This window comes from Podarcis tiliguerta (assembly GCF_965153285.1).
Source record: "Podarcis tiliguerta genome assembly, chromosome: 11".
NCBI classification, from domain to species: domain Eukaryota; kingdom Metazoa; phylum Chordata; class Lepidosauria; order Squamata; family Lacertidae; genus Podarcis; species Podarcis tiliguerta.
In genome coordinates, this window is record NC_139544.1 from 62,732,256 (window position 1) to 62,746,928 (window position 14,673).

Consider the following 14,673-nt stretch of genomic DNA (forward strand, 5'->3'; position numbering starts at 1 on the left):
AGAGTGGCTGGGGCAACTCAGCTAGGTGAGCAGGGTATAAATAAATAAAAAATATTATTATTTAAAATGTTGAACAACAACAGAACCTCGGTGTCTCCCTTGTTAAGAGTTCCCCATTAATTGTGGCAGCAAGGCCATCTTCTAACCTGTTTTTTAAAAAGGTAAAGGACCCCTGAGAGTTGGAGTAATTTGTGAGGGGGCATCATACACCATGCACAGAAAGCCAGACTGAAGTCAAAGGAGGTTATTACTGCTCCCTCAGGCCTGAAAACAAGGAATTTCTGCCAAAGGAGGGGAAAGGAGCTGTTTTTAGTTCTCTGTTGGGAGCCACCTAGAGTGGCGGGGTATAAACAATAAAATTATTATTATTTTACCTCTGATGGAAACTGTAATCCAGCGACATTTGAAGGGCACCAAATTGGCTCTCTTTGCTCTCAGGTGATTATTATTAGACACAAAAGCAGCTGTGTAAAGAAACGCCTGAGCAGTTGAAGACTGTGATGCCCGTTTCCCCACTAGTCAGGGTCCTTTGGCTACTCTACTGGTGTGACAGAGCCACAAAGGGCCTTGGCAACATCTAGCTCCGGTAGTCACATTCCTGCCCAAAAAAGGAAGGTTTTGGTGCAATGGCAAAAGGTCCCGAAAGAGGAGTCCTTAGGTAGGGAGTTTGAAAGCCAGGGCAAAATGACAAAGACAACCTTCTCCTGCATTGATGCATTTCAAAGGCGATTATACTCACTCTGTGTGGGACGCCATTGAAAAGTATTTGGAGATTGCAACTGGCCCAGAATGCAGTAGAAGGAGTTTGGATTTGATTTGATTTGATATCCCGCCTTTCACTCCCCTACAGGTGTCTCAAAGCGGCTCACATTCTCCTTTCCCTTCCTCCCCCACAACAAACACTCTGTGAGGTGAGTGGGGCTGAGAGACTTCAGAGAAGTGTGACTGGCCCAAGGTCACCCAGCAGCTGCATGTGGAGGAGCGGAGACGCGAACCCGGTTCACCAGACTAGGAGACTACCACTCTTAACCACTACACCACACTGGCGTAGAGTGGTCAGGCAAGAATTCTAAAATGCAATAGGCTGATCTGTTGTTTTTTACATTTAAAGCTCTAGTGGTCTGGCACCAGGATATTTGAAGGACCATCTCCTATTCAACACCATCTATGCACTGAGGCGATCTTTGGAGACCCTGTTCTGGGTCTTGCGTGGGACACAGCCTTCTCAGCAGTGGCACCTACATTGGGCAGGACCGGCGAGGGCAGAGCCGAGCTTGTGACGAGGGTAAAAGCCCTTCTTGCAAAGGAGAGCTGTTCCTTTCTACATGATTTTGTGGCTTCGTGGTCTTTTGAGGACGAGGAGGGCAAATGCAGAGAGGGAGAGGCAGCCATGGCTAATGGCTAGGATAGCTAGATGGGCCTCCTTGGACAGAGGCAGCCTGCCTCTGAATACCAGTTACAAGCAAGCAGGGGAGGGTCCTTGGCTGCTTGTGGGGCTTCTCGGAAGCAGCAGTTGGTGGTTGATGATGAAGACTGACCAGTGCAGGAAACGGGAAGCTGCGATCCAGCAGGGCTGCTCTAAGGCTCCAACAGAAAACGAGTGAAAGAGACCCTTTCTCCTGCGCAGATGGGAAGAACCGCCCTACAAGATTCATCTTGGGCAAGTTCCATTCAGGGGCAACTGCTGGGATTACTCTGAAGACAAGAGGCCAGTGCCTGACTGACGCCCAGGCTCCGGGCCGCTCTTTGGGGTCTTTGAGGAGGGTCCTCTTGACGTTAAACGGAGGCCGGAGAGTACTGCAAGCACAAAATGAAGACACACTCCCATTTCCAAACACACATTTATAGAATTTTCTTTTTTAAAAAAAAAGAGAGAGAAAGTATCTGGTACAGTCCTTTCTATCTTTTTTCTTCTTCAATATAAATATTTTCAAGTGTCTACAATGGTTGCCCCTCTCCTCCTCTCCTCCTTCCTGTTTCGTCTCGGGAGCAGGACGTGGGAGCAGACGCAACGCAGGGGCAGTTCGGAGGGCGAGGCGAAGTTGCCCTCTCCTCCTCCTGCTCCTCAAAGACCAAAATCCTTCACAGAAGCAAGGCTTCCTTTCTCCTTTGTGAAATGGTGCAAATCGCCCCTGCGCCACCCCCTCCCACCCCCCTGGCAGGGGCCTCAAGGTGATTGCAAAGGCAGCATTTCTGACCCCCAGCCCACCCCCAAGAACCCCCTAACAAAAAACCCCAATACAGGGAAACCGCCATGCAGGAGTCCCAAAACAACTTCAACTCGGCTCCTCTACACCCCACCCACCCATGGCAACGTCGTCAAGTTTGGCACCGTGTACGTCTTCAACCTGAGGTGGGCATGGAATGGGCAGGGAGGTGGTCTTGGCTCAAGACACGGGAGACACAGCAGCGAGCGACACTCACTGTCTCCCCACCCTCAAAACACAGCTTCTCCCAAGACGCCCCCCCTGCGCTCTGCCTCTTGGAAACCCCCCAGGCGGACCAGGCATCGTGATGCCAGGGGCCGGGCCCTTTCGGGGTCTCCTGCCTGCGCCAAGCCCTCGGCCAGCTGGGCAAGATCCGGGGGCTGCCGAGTCTCATGCACTGGGCAAAAGGCAGGGGAGAGCAGGGGTGGGCTGATGCCCTAGAGAAAGGGCAGGGAGCCTGGCCCCCAGGAGGAAGGAATCCCGGAACGCGAAGGAAGCCCCGCGGGGTGCAAAGGACGGCTTGCTCTCTCCCCCCCCCCCACGCACAGCTGCTCTTCGCAGGTTCAAATGCAAAGCTGGGAGCTCCCACCGTCCCCAGCGACTCCATCCTCTGCTTGCCAACGTGAGCCATTTCCGCTCAGGTGGCGGCCCGTGAAGCAGATGGAGGCCTCTGCCTGGATGGTCAAGGCTGCATCTTCCGTCTTCCTTCCCTCCCGCCCCCTCATGACCCTTTCAGTGCTTCGTACTTCCAACACACACACACGCACACACATATATATGTCTCACCCTGCCCTCCACTCCGATGGCCCCAAATCTTAATCTCAGAGCCCCAGCCCCTCTTTGTCTCTCCCCACCCCACCCCTGTTTCAACGCCACCCTGCCCCTCCTTCGGCTCCTCCTGCCCCCCACCCCCTGCCAAACCGCACAGGGCACCGTAACTAGAGCTTGAGAAGCACTGCATTTGAGATCCAGGCTGGGCAGAGGCCTCTCTCTCGAGGCAGACAAAAAATATGAGCCCAGTTCATCTTTCGCACTCAGGACCCTTCCTCTTCCTTCTTCATCTGCCAAAGCCCCGTTGGCTCCGGGTGGGGTTCTCCCCACGTCCATCCGTCCTCCCTCAGGCTCGGGGGGAGTAGCAGGGGTTGCGCGGGAGTTCGGTGAAGGACTTCAGTTCGTAGGGGATCCCCGAATCAATCTCAATCGACTTGCGGGAAAAGAGAAGGCGGATGTTGTCGTGCAGGTAAATCTTCCCCGACTTGGAGCTGTGGAACCTGGGAAGCGGAGGAGGCACGTTTCAGAGGTTAGGAACCTGCAGCACGATAAGGAGAGCCTGCAGCTGGATCAGGCCAGGGGCCCATCTGGTCCGGCATCACCAGATTCCTCAAGGAGAAACCCATAAGTAGGAACTGAACACAAGAGCAACTCTCTCTGCCTGAGATTTCCAGCAACTGGGATTCAGAAGCACGGCTGCCTCCAGCTGTGGAGGCAGAGCAGAGCCATCCTGGCTTGTAGGCATCCAAAGCCCTCTCCCCTATGAATCTGAAGGGGGGGGGGCAGACTGCTTAGCTTGAGGAACAAAGGCACTATAGCCCAAGTGGGGTAAGACATTGGCAGGGAGGGGAGGAGAACCCACAGAGCTGATTTAGCAAGATGGCATTCGATCCACTCGAGTGGACTAGCTTTGATGGGGGGGGGGAGGGGAGGCAGCCTGGAGGAGAAGGGCCAGATCCAGCACTTAAAGGTGCTTGGGCCCAGCCTGGATGGTGTGCTAAGCTTTGACCTGCTGGGGCAAACCATCTTCTCCTGAAAGGGGAGGCAGAGGAGAGGTCACTTGGCTCCCACATTAAGTATCCCTCCACAAAAGACATGACAGAATGAGGATCTCCAATGAGGCGACATGTGGGAAGATTCAGGCCAGAAACAAGAAAGAATTTCTTCATGCAGTGCAGAGTTAAGCTGTGGAACTCCCTCCCACAGGAAGCAGCAATTGCCACCAACTTGGATAGCCTTAAAAGAGGATTGGAATGGCTACTTCGTCTCGATGGCTGCAGGCAGTGATGCTTCCGAATTCCAGTTTCTGGAAATCTCTTGTGCTCGAAGCCTGCTTGCCGCTTCCCCATTAGGGCATCTGGTTGGCCACTGTGAGAACAGGAGCCTGGGCTAGAGGAGCCCTGTCACTCTTCTTAAAGTGGCCATACCTATTTGAAATACATTTCCTTGTGATCTTTTAAGGAAAACGGGGCACAAAAATGTCACTGCCCAAGACAGCTTTTCCCCTAGAGCAGGGGTCAGCAAACTAAGGCCCGCAGGCCGGATCAGGCCCACCTGGCCCTGAAAGCGGAACTTGCCATGAAGCTGAGACTCCCGGCGATGGTGAGGGGAGGAAGAGGCCGGGCGGCGGCGGCTCTGCCATCAATCGCCACACCTGGTTTACCTCAGTGTGGCGCGGGGACATCTCTGCCAATCAAATGCCGTGCCTGGTTTACTTCAGCGGGGTTTGGCTGGCAGAGATTGGCTCCTCCTGCCTCGCCACCTCCGGAGGTCTGCTTTCCTGAAGAACTGCTCAAGCCCACTGAGAAGAAATGCGCTATGGATCGCAGCCCTGGGAAGGTAAGCGCAGCGGCTGGCCTCCATCGCCGCTCCTCGGGCCCGCCACAAGGTCTGAGGGTCAGCGGACTGGCCCGCAGCTAAAAAATTTGCCGCCCCCTGCCCTAGAGACTGCCAGGATCAGGCACCGTTTGACTGCCATGCCTGGGCTGGGGTGGGTGAGAAGCAGCCTCCCCACCTCCAAGGCAACTGAGGGAAACAGCCCCATGCAAATATGGAGGTGGCAGCAGCCCCAGATAAAGCCAGGACTCCCAAAACACTCACACTGCATTTGTATTATATTTTGCGTAGGACTTTCAGAAATCACCTTCAACCTTCCAGTTGGGATTCCTGCATTGCTGGGGGTTGGTCTGGATGACCCTCGGGGTCCCCCTCAACGCTACGCTTCTGGGATTCTATGCTTGGGCCCAGAAGCAGAAGCCTTAAGCGGGTCTCATGTTGGGCGTGTAAATAGATACCGTATTTTTCGCCCTATAGGACGCACTTTTTCCCCTCCAAAAATGAAGGGGAAATGTGTGTGCGTCCTATGGGGCGAATGCAGGCTTTCGCTGAAGCCTGGAGAGCGAGAGGGGTCGGTGCGCACCGACCCCTCTCGCTCTCCAGGCTTCAGGAGAGCCGCAGCGCCAGCCCCACAAGGTCGGGGGACAGCGGGGAGGCGGAATGCCGCCATCCCGCTGTCTCCCGATGTGGTTTGGAGGCTGACGGCGGGGAGACGCGTGCTTCTCCCCGCCGCCAGCCCCGCAAGCTCCGGGGACAGCTGGGAGGCGCAGTGTGTCTTCCCGCTGTCCCCGGACCTGATCTGAAGGCGGGCGGCGGGGAGAAGAGCGCTTCTCCCCGCTGCCGGCCCCACAAGCACCTGGGGGGGAAATAAAAATTTTTTTCTTTATTTCCCCCCAAAAAAACTTGGTGCGTCCTATGGACCGGTGCGTCCTATGGGGCGAAAAATACGGTAGTCCTGCCAGGACAGGACTAGGGTGGCCCAGGAAGGGCCCAGGGACCCCAGATGGCCAGCCCCACGGCCAGCTCTTCCTCACCTCAGGTGCATCAGGTAGCAGAGGACCTTCCTGGGCACCTCGCTCTGGGCTGGGCTGGGGCCTTGCTCCACCTCCTCGCCAACGGGAACCAGGAAGATGCGATGGCGCAGGAAGGTGATGTGGTTGGCGGGCATGTCGTGGAAGTCGTAGGTCACCAGGAACATCTTCACCACCGTCTTGTTGGGGTTGAATAAGGTCTGCAAGAGGGGAGGCCGTCACGGAGGCGGGGGAGAGCGGCTGCCCCACAGAGGGGGCATTGCAAGGGGTCTCTGGGCTCCCCACCCCCAAACCTTAGGCCAGCGCGGCCCCCACACCTCCCTGCTCCCCCCTCTCTTTGCATGCGCAGCTCAGGAGCCAGGCTGCCCACCTGCCCGCCTCTTCAACTCACCACTTGGATGGTGCCCGTTTTGGGGATGCTGTAGCCCTTCTTCCCCAAGGATTCCAAATCAATGACTCCCTGGAGCAGAGAGAGAAGGTTAGGGGCTCAGGGGGGCTCAGAGGAAGGTGGGAGGGGCACCCGGGTTAGGGCACTGGAATAACGCTCCCTTTGCAGACTGGGAAGCCACAAGCCCTGGGAGGGGGGCTGTGGGCGATGGAAAGGGCAGTTCCACCGGGCAGCGGCTAGGGCAGAGCATTTCGTGGCCACTTGGGCCACAAGAGAAACGCTGGACTAGCTAAGACCTTTCCATAGATAGATGAAAGATTTCTTAGTTTGCAAAAACACGTGCGTTGTCTCTTTATTCAAGTTGTGTTTTCTACAGATCAGTTTCATTTGTTGCAAGACATCAGTGCTGCATAGAGTATTAGGTTAGGAAGAAGAGGAGAGAGGGGAATAGTATTTGGGGTGGGGTCAGGTGGCAATGCTTCTATTCTACTTAGTGTATCTGTGAGGTTTTGTGTCAGCGTCACTTGTGTGGGTCTCCTTACTATTCGCTTGTTGTATTTCCTTGGTGGTGAGAGAGGTTGGGGGTGGCCAAGGGGGTTGGTGGTTGTCTTTGGTTGGCTGTGGTGGTCTTTGTTTTCACGTGTGAGTGGGGTGGGTGTGTTTAGATCAGGTTCGCCATGTTGATTTGTATGATGTTGGTGGATTTTTGTCGGGCTGTGTATGTGATAAAGGGGAGCCATACCAGGGTGAAGGCGTCTCCTTCTGTTTGTCCCCATGTCAGTTTCAGTTTGTTGCTTAATTTTTCTAATAAGGCTGTTTCCCATACTATTTGGTACCATTGGTCCATGCTTCCTCCTGACAGGTCTCTCCAGTGTCTGGTTATGATGCTTCTGGCTGCTGAGAGTAGGTAGGTTATAAGTTCTTTGTGATGTGAGTGGCCATTATTGTCTCGGAAGATGTTTAGTAGGGCCAATTCTGGGGTGGTGTCTAATATTTGCTTAGTTATTTTACATATTTCTTGTATGGCTGTTGTCCAGAATAGTTGGACTTTGGGACACTCCCACCACATATGGAGGTGCACCCTCTCCAGCATTTTGGTGAGGTTCCTGGGTGTATTAGCGCTAGTTTCCTTGGTGTTAGGTACCACCTGTAGGTGAGTTTCAGTGTGAGTTCTTTCCTTTTTGTTGATATGGATTTGAAGGTGGGGGTTAGACCACATTCTGGTCCATTGAGTGGGGTTAATCTCATAGCCTATGTCATCCTCCCATTGTTTTTTGATTGTGTCTAGGGAGTTTGTGGGATTTTGGAGTAGTATTTTGAATACTGCGGATACCGTCCCTTTGCCGTGTCCCTTTGTTGTTAGGAGGAGGTTTTCGAAGGTTGTCAGGGGCCTAGTTGCTGCTGATTTTACTACTGGATTGTTTAAGAGGGCATGTAATCAGTGATGTGTTAGCCCCTAGTTTGTCTTGTGTTTCTTATGTCAAAGTGGGTTTGTTATTTTTGTAGAAGTCTGCTAGACGGTATAAGCCTTTGCCTTGCCAGGTTTTTATCTGGAGGTTTTGTGCTGCATGAAGGAATAATGGGTGGTACGCCAGGGAAATTAGTGGGGATGGGGACAGTTTGCCTGCTTCTTCCTTCCATGCTTTAAGCGTGGTCTGTGTGAACCTCTTTAGTGTTGTGGGGATTTTCCTTAGATTGTTTTGGGAAATGTGTTTTGTTTTTTCTATTTCGACGATTTGAAATGTTAACATGATAAAAATAAAAAATATAATAACAATTTAAATAAAAAAATAGAATGTATGGGGTTTATCCCAGCCAGGTGCACACATGACCAACCTGGGGCGGCCAATGCCACCCCATTGCCCCAGTGGGTCTGTCCACTGAAGTCAGCCCCTGCCATGCCACCAGCCCCCCCTTCCCAAAGCCCGCTCCCCCCCCCCAGGTCGCCTACCAGGAAGGGTGAGGGGGCGCTGTGCTCCGCTATGTCGAAATAGGTGACTTCCACGGGGAGGGTGGCATGCTGCGGGCAGTAGGAGCCGCTGGCCCCGATCTCCGCCGTGAAGCCCTCGATCCGGCCGGCGGGAGGGAAGCGCCCCTTCAGGATGGACTCCTGCGCAGGGAGGAAAGAGGGTGGGTGGGCCAGCCAGGGAGCAGGGGAAGGGAATGGGCTCCCTCCCCACACACAAAGGGGTCTCCCAACTCATCTACCAACCCCCTTTTTATCCTGCAACTCAGCCATGCGGGCAAAGGGCTCTTTAACCCTTCCCTCCCCAGTGCAAACAGCAAGAGCAGCTCAGGCACTTGCATAATAATAATAATAATACTAATAATGGTACCCCAACCATCTGACTAGATTGCAGAGCCGCTCTTGACAGGATCCACACTGGAGGCCAGAAAAGGGTGCCTAGGAGCCCTTTGCCATCACAGTGGGGGGGGGGGGCAGACATGTCCTGGATGGCCCTCTGTCCTGGATGCTTCAGTTGAGATTCATGGATTGAAGGGGGTTGGACTAGATGGCCCTTGGGTCCCTCCCAACTCTATGAGTCTCTGTTTCCATGTCCAGAGTGCCCTTTACCCAGGACTCAGCTCTCCCAGGGCCACATAAAGGGCGGAGGCAACATCCGCTGCCCCTCCAGCCCCACCCCCCGGGGCAGACGGAGCCGGTCTCCGCATGGAAGCGGTGCCTCCCCGCCCTCCTCAGTCCCGGGCGCCCGAGAGGAAGCACTCCCTCACACCCAGAGCCTCCCAGCCGCCGTTACCTCAAAGTTCCCCAGCAGGGCGCGGCTGGTGGAAGTGGTGGCCCAGGGGGTGGCGCTGGGGGGCCGGCAGCCTGCTGGGCTCCTGGGCAGGCTGCTGCGGAGATGTCTCCTGTTGGGGCAGAAGGTCAGGGGGTCAGTTTGAGCAGAGGCCCCCCACGCCCTGCCCACCCCGGAGACCTGCCAGAGCAAAGCTCCCAGGCAGCATCTCCAGAAGGCTGGGGGGGGCGACCCCTCCCTCTGCCAGGGAGACAGCCAAGGGCGCAAGGGCAAGGCTGCCAGCCAGGGCACCCAAGCAGGGGAGGCCCAAGAGCCACCCCCCACCAGTCCAGCAACTCTGGGCGGTCACCTGGGGGGTCACTGACTGTGGGAGGGGCCGAAAGGGAACACAGGGGGGGGGCACTTACTGTTTGAGGCGCAGCCCAGCCTTCAGCTGGCAGCCGGCAGAACCGCTGGTGGCCGAGCCCTGGGGGGTTGGGGTGGGGGGTGAGGAGACACAAAGGGGGAAGCAGGAGGTTAGAGGCGGGACGCCCCAAACGCAGCGAAGGAGCCTCGCAGTCCGGACTGCAAAGTGACGGCATCTTACGCACATTGGACTCGTGCAAAAACAGCTCCGCCTTTGCAGGCCAGCAGGTTGGAATTCCACAGGTTAAGCTGCAAGCAGGGCAGAGAGCTTGCAGGCTCTTTTTGTGCCAGGAAACCCCTACTGTGCTGGGGGTAGGGGGTGCAACTCTGGCTCCAGAAGGCTAGAGATGCTCACGCTGCGGCAACTGGAGCAGACACGTCTTTGCACCTCCCCAGGAGCCTTGGGGCTGAACCCCCATGGAAGATGCGGTCGCACCGAACTCTCGAAAAGCGGTTCCCACAAAGCGACCGTCATCTGGGCTCCACAAGACCCACCGTGCGGGCAGCCAGCCCAGGAACTGCATGCGCATTCCCCCACATGGACAGGCCCCAGAGGCGAGGGGTCCGAGCCACCTGTGCCCTCTATTCCAGATGCCTGCTCGGGACCCCCACACCAGCCCACCAAGCCCCAAAGGACCCCCGTCAGTGGGGTTCCGTTCCCCCCACCCCACAGCAACAGCTCAGCCTTCCTGCCTGGTCTTCTCTCGGGGGGAGAAGCCCCTGGGGTGACTTCCTGGAAGCGTCCCCCGAGAGGGTCCTCTGGAGCCGGTGTTCCTGGAGGAGGTGGGCACCTGTGGCCGGGAGAGGGGAGCCAAGCCTGGGGGTGGGCAGGTGCCCTGGTGGGAGGCAGGATGCCCGCCTGCTCCCGCAGAGCTGGCCAGCGGCTGGGCTCTTCCAGAGAGAGGCCGGCGGGTCACATGCTCAGTGACCAGGCAGTGACCTCCCTGGCACAGAGAGGGGAGAAAGGGACAGGGCAGGGGCCAGCAGCTCTCCTCCGGGGGCCGAGGCATCACAAGGCATCCCTCGTGCCAAAGGGCTTCACTCCATGGCACAACCCTCGGCTCAGAGCTCAGCTTTCACATACTGGAGGGAGATGGAAAAGAGGCATCTGCAGACGGCCCTTTCCTCCCTCCGCACATCTGGGTGTGGGGGTCCCCCCTTCTGCAGAGCTTGGCCACCGCAGCCCCCCACCCCCGTCACCCTGCCCTCCTTGGCAGGGGCCCCACAACCACCACAATGGCCTCCCCAACCCCTTGAGAACGGAAGGAGCCCCCAAGACAGGCTGGCAGGTTAAAGAAGCCTGTCTTAGTCCAGGCCAGCCTTTCTTCACCTGTAGGTCCCCAGATGTTGTTGAAGTACAACTCCCACCACCCCTAGCTAGCAAGGCCAGAGCTCAGGGATGATGGGAGTTGTAGTCCAACATCTGGGGACCCACAGGTGGAGAGCCGCTGGTCTAGGCTTTTGGGGGTGAAACAGGGCTCTCTCTCCCTTCCCTCTGGCCTCACATGGGCAGACACTGCATTGAGTTGGCCGGCAAGGCCAAACTTACTTATACCAAAGGCTGCAGATACAAGACGCCTCAGGACCAGCATCCACATTTCTAGGCACCCACCGACGTCTCCAGACTTCGAACTCAGGAATAGCAGGCAAGGGCCAGAGAAAATCCTTTGCAAAGACTGAGAGACGACCAAACGAGGCTCTGCTCCTCACTGGGAGACAAACTAGTGCCGGCAACAATTCCCTGGCGACATTTTGTAGGTCTCAATCTTTTTACTCTATTCTATTCTGGATTTAACTTTTCGCATGCTTCAAATCACGGTTGCAAATCTCCCCAGCGATCCTTTCATTGTTCTATCTTTTCCGTAAACCACTTTGGGGTTCCTTCCTACGACCGAGTGGCGTATAAAATAAATACAGTCGTACCTCGGTTCACGAAGGCCTTGCGACTCAAACGTTTTGGCTCCCGAATGCCGCAAACCCAAAAGTGAGTGTTCCGGTTTGCGAACGTTCTTTGGGACCCGAGCGTCTGACGCAAATTGCGCGGCTTCCGATTGGCTGCAGGAAGCTCCTGCAGCCAATCGGAAGCCGTGCCTTGGTTTTCAAATGTTTTCGGAAGTCGGACGGACGTCTGGAACGGATTCTGTCCGAGAACCAAGGTACGACTGTATATAAAATATATGAAACTAGTAATAAATAATACTACAGAAGCTTGGTCCTTTTGCAAAATGCTGCAACCTTCCTCCCCCGACCCCCACAAAGGGGAGAGCTCACACCTACCCAACCCCCCCCCCCCAGCAAAGCTAAATCTCACCTTGGCCACCGGCAGCAGGTGGTTCCAGAAAGGGGCGCCCTTGGCATCAGTGCTGCGACAGGAGGCTGGCACGGGGGGGCAGGGCGGGGCCCTCTTCTTCTTCTTCCGGGCAGGGGGGCGCCCTTCGTCCTCGGAGGCCCCCGCCTCAGCCGCCCCCTCTGCCGAGGAGGGCAGCAACTTCCGCTTCGCCGGGCAGCAGCCGGCCCCTCCGCCAAGGAGCCCGCAGCCGGGGTGTGGAGTCTTTTCGGCAGAGCCAAGCCCGTTGGCATCCGAGCCTCGAGATGCCGGCGGAGTGCCAGGATCTAGGTGTCCTCCGGGTGCAGCAAGGGCCGCGTCCCCCAGCTGGGGCTGATGTGCAAGGTTGTGCAAGCCAGGGCCCAGGAGGCGGCTGGGGCTGGAGGGCCCCTGGTCCCTGGGGCCCCCGTTCTCCTCCTGCCCCCCGGCGGGGCCAGGGTCCGGCGAGGCGGGGGAGCAGCCTCTCTTGGCCGTGTGCAAAGTGTCGCAAGGGGTGTGCGGGGCCAGCGCTGGGGTGGCCCCTCGTGCCCTGGGGGGGCTGCTCTCGGGGCGGTGCTCCACCACCCGCAGGCCGCTGTGGGAGAAGTGCTGGGCGGCGCCCCCCAGGGAGAGCTCGTCCACCAGCAGCCCATCCTCAATGTCGTCGTCCCCCTCCTCCCAGCGGCCCCTCTTGGCGTCCCACTCGGCCCCCTCCGGCCCCCGCTGGGGCTCCGGGCAGGGGCGCTTGATGGGCTGCCTCCCGGGGGCCCTCTGTTCCGGAGGGGGGGAGCAGCCGGCCGGCGGGGAGAAGATGGAGACCTGGTAGACCTTCTGGCAGGCGAGCTCCGGGGGGCCGCAGCCCATCAGGACCCCGTGGTGGCGGCGCCAGGGGAGGGGCCCTTCCTCCTCCTCCTCTTCCTCCTGCTCCTCCTCCCGGCTGGTGCCTGCACTGCGCTCCTGGGGGAGGGCCGACTCTGCATTGATGTGCCGCATGGGGTGCGGTGGGGCAGGGAAGGGTGCTAAAGTGCCGCGGGGCGTTCGGGAGCCTGGAGAAAGCCCCTGCTATGAAGTGTGCTTCATGGCTGCATCTGGAACGAGAAGAGAAGGCGAGTTGAGAGGCAGGGGGGGAAAAGGCTCATGAACTCATGCGCAGCCTCAAGAAAGTGGAGAGACGCTGCCAGGATGCTTATCAATTCTGTGTCCCTAGACACGTCCAACAACGTCTGAGGACCCACAGGTTGAGAACCACAGCTGTAGAGGCCAGGGAGGGGCAGAGGCTTGTCAAGTTGGGAAGGAAAACTCTGGTCCTCAATGTCCACTGCTTTGCAGGATGTCTTTGGGAGAAGATTAGGCTAAGCAGGAAGCCCAACACAAATCCAGAGTGGAGCCCCTAAGATCAGGGGTCATGCGCAGACGCGATTTCCGGGGCCACAAAAGCGAGTCCCTGCTCCGCGCTGCGCTGGTTTAGTGCAGCACACGGGGACTCACCAAGCGGGTGGCTCAGTTTGGGGGTGTCTCGTGGGCCATTTAAACAACCCCCGTGGGCCGCTTGTGGCTCATGGGCTACAGGTTTCCACCCCCTGCCCTAAGATGGTTGGATGGCGCCTTGTAGGTCTCCTTCCAGCAACTCCTGCATCCAAGCTAGTGCCAAACATCTTGCTCTGCTTTCCTTTGGGCGAAGCCTTGTTGTCTGGGCAGCCCAGAACCTCCTTCCACGCTGCCCAGGCCTGCCCCCCAGGGAGGTCACTCTGGCGCTGCAACGCAGCAGTTTGGCTTCACCCCATTGTCTCTCGAGACAGACAGATGCCAACAAGGAAACAGCAAGAGCGGCCAAGCCACACATACACCCACCGAGTCCCACCGAGTCTGGCATCAGCCTCCCCTTAGGAGAGGTACGACTCATGCAACACGTCGGCAACTAATATACACACAGTAATTACCAAAATAATTATACATTCTTTATCAATCTTCTGAGAAAAATACAAAACCTTATGCAAAGCCACATAACCTAACCTAAGATGAACTTATAATGTCTGATTTCAATGGATGCTTAACTCAGTCTTTTGTTTTGTTTATCTTTTTAGGTAAGTTCATGAAGATATCAACAAAAGGTAAGTTTGGTGTTGTTCACAATACCGAGAGATGCTAGTGAAGTTGTAGGTGGATGTTAATGAAGTTGTAGAGACAGGGTGCCGGCGTTTTGCACCTGTTTCACCCTGGCAGTCCAAGTAATCAAGAGGCCACTGTTTGCCCCCGATGGGGTCCTTTTACTGGGGCTTGCCCGGAAAACTACCTTGAGAGTATTTTTCTAAGAAGCTTGATAAAGAATGTAAAATTATTTTGGTAATTATTGTGTGTATATTAGTCACCAACGTGTTGCATGAGTCGTACTACTTCCGCAGGACATGTGATGCTGTCTCCTCCTCCAGCCCTTGCCAAACCTGACCAGGTAGAGACAAACTTTCCAGCTCTCCAGGGCAGGAGCAGTTTGGCAAAGGGGCACGGCAGCAAAGTCCTGAACCCCCTGCTGCAGCCCACTAGCCCAAGTGCCCCATGGGGGGGCAAGCCTTCCTAAAAGGAGCCGGGCACTCACCCCTCTGCAAAGGGTCCCTCGTCCTCCACCTGGGCGCCCTGGGCTCCCCCTCCAGCAGCAGGCGGTGGCTGGCGTAGCCGGCAGGCGAGATCTTCCACCCTGGCACTCCCCAGAAGCGGCGTGGCTGCCTGGGAATGGCTCCCACCATCACGGGCTGCGGCTCGAGTTCTGCCTCCCGGCCTCCTCAAAGTCCTCGCGGGCAAACAGGGCAACTCGGCAGCAGCAGCAGCAGCAGTGGGGCTGCAGAGAAACAAACACAGAATCATCATCATCATCATCATTAATCATTTCATTTCTATACTGCTTTATATTTTGAAGGTGGGGGGAACCAAAGTGGTTTACAACACATTAAAACATCCAGTAAAACGGAAAAAGAAGGAA

General features: G+C 56.5%; 2 protein-coding genes across 5 annotated transcripts in view; both read right to left on the reverse strand.

Moving 5' to 3' along the window:
• PIGO (phosphatidylinositol glycan anchor biosynthesis class O) overlaps positions 1-14,673 on the reverse strand; it is a 108,503-nt gene that overhangs the window by 30,508 nt on the left and 63,322 nt on the right. The window lies entirely within an intron of this gene.
• ATOSB (atos homolog B) overlaps positions 1,828-14,673 on the reverse strand; it is a 33,462-nt gene continuing 20,616 nt past the window's right edge. For all 4 annotated transcript variants that reach the window (XM_083402941.1, XM_083402940.1, XM_083402939.1 and 1 more), the window contains 8 exons: positions 14,293-14,532; positions 11,706-12,787; positions 9,397-9,455; positions 8,993-9,101; positions 8,185-8,343; positions 6,237-6,305; positions 5,849-6,045; positions 1,828-3,478 (listed from right to left, as the gene is read on the reverse strand). In XM_083402941.1, the coding sequence (XP_083259067.1) occupies positions 3,325-3,478; positions 5,849-6,045; positions 6,237-6,305; positions 8,185-8,343; positions 8,993-9,101; positions 9,397-9,455; positions 11,706-12,692 (1,734 nt within the window). In that variant the 5' untranslated portion in view covers positions 12,693-12,787; positions 14,293-14,532 and the 3' untranslated portion in view covers positions 1,828-3,324. The remainder of the gene's footprint in view (positions 3,479-5,848; positions 6,046-6,236; positions 6,306-8,184; positions 8,344-8,992; positions 9,102-9,396; positions 9,456-11,705; positions 12,788-14,292; positions 14,533-14,673) is intronic.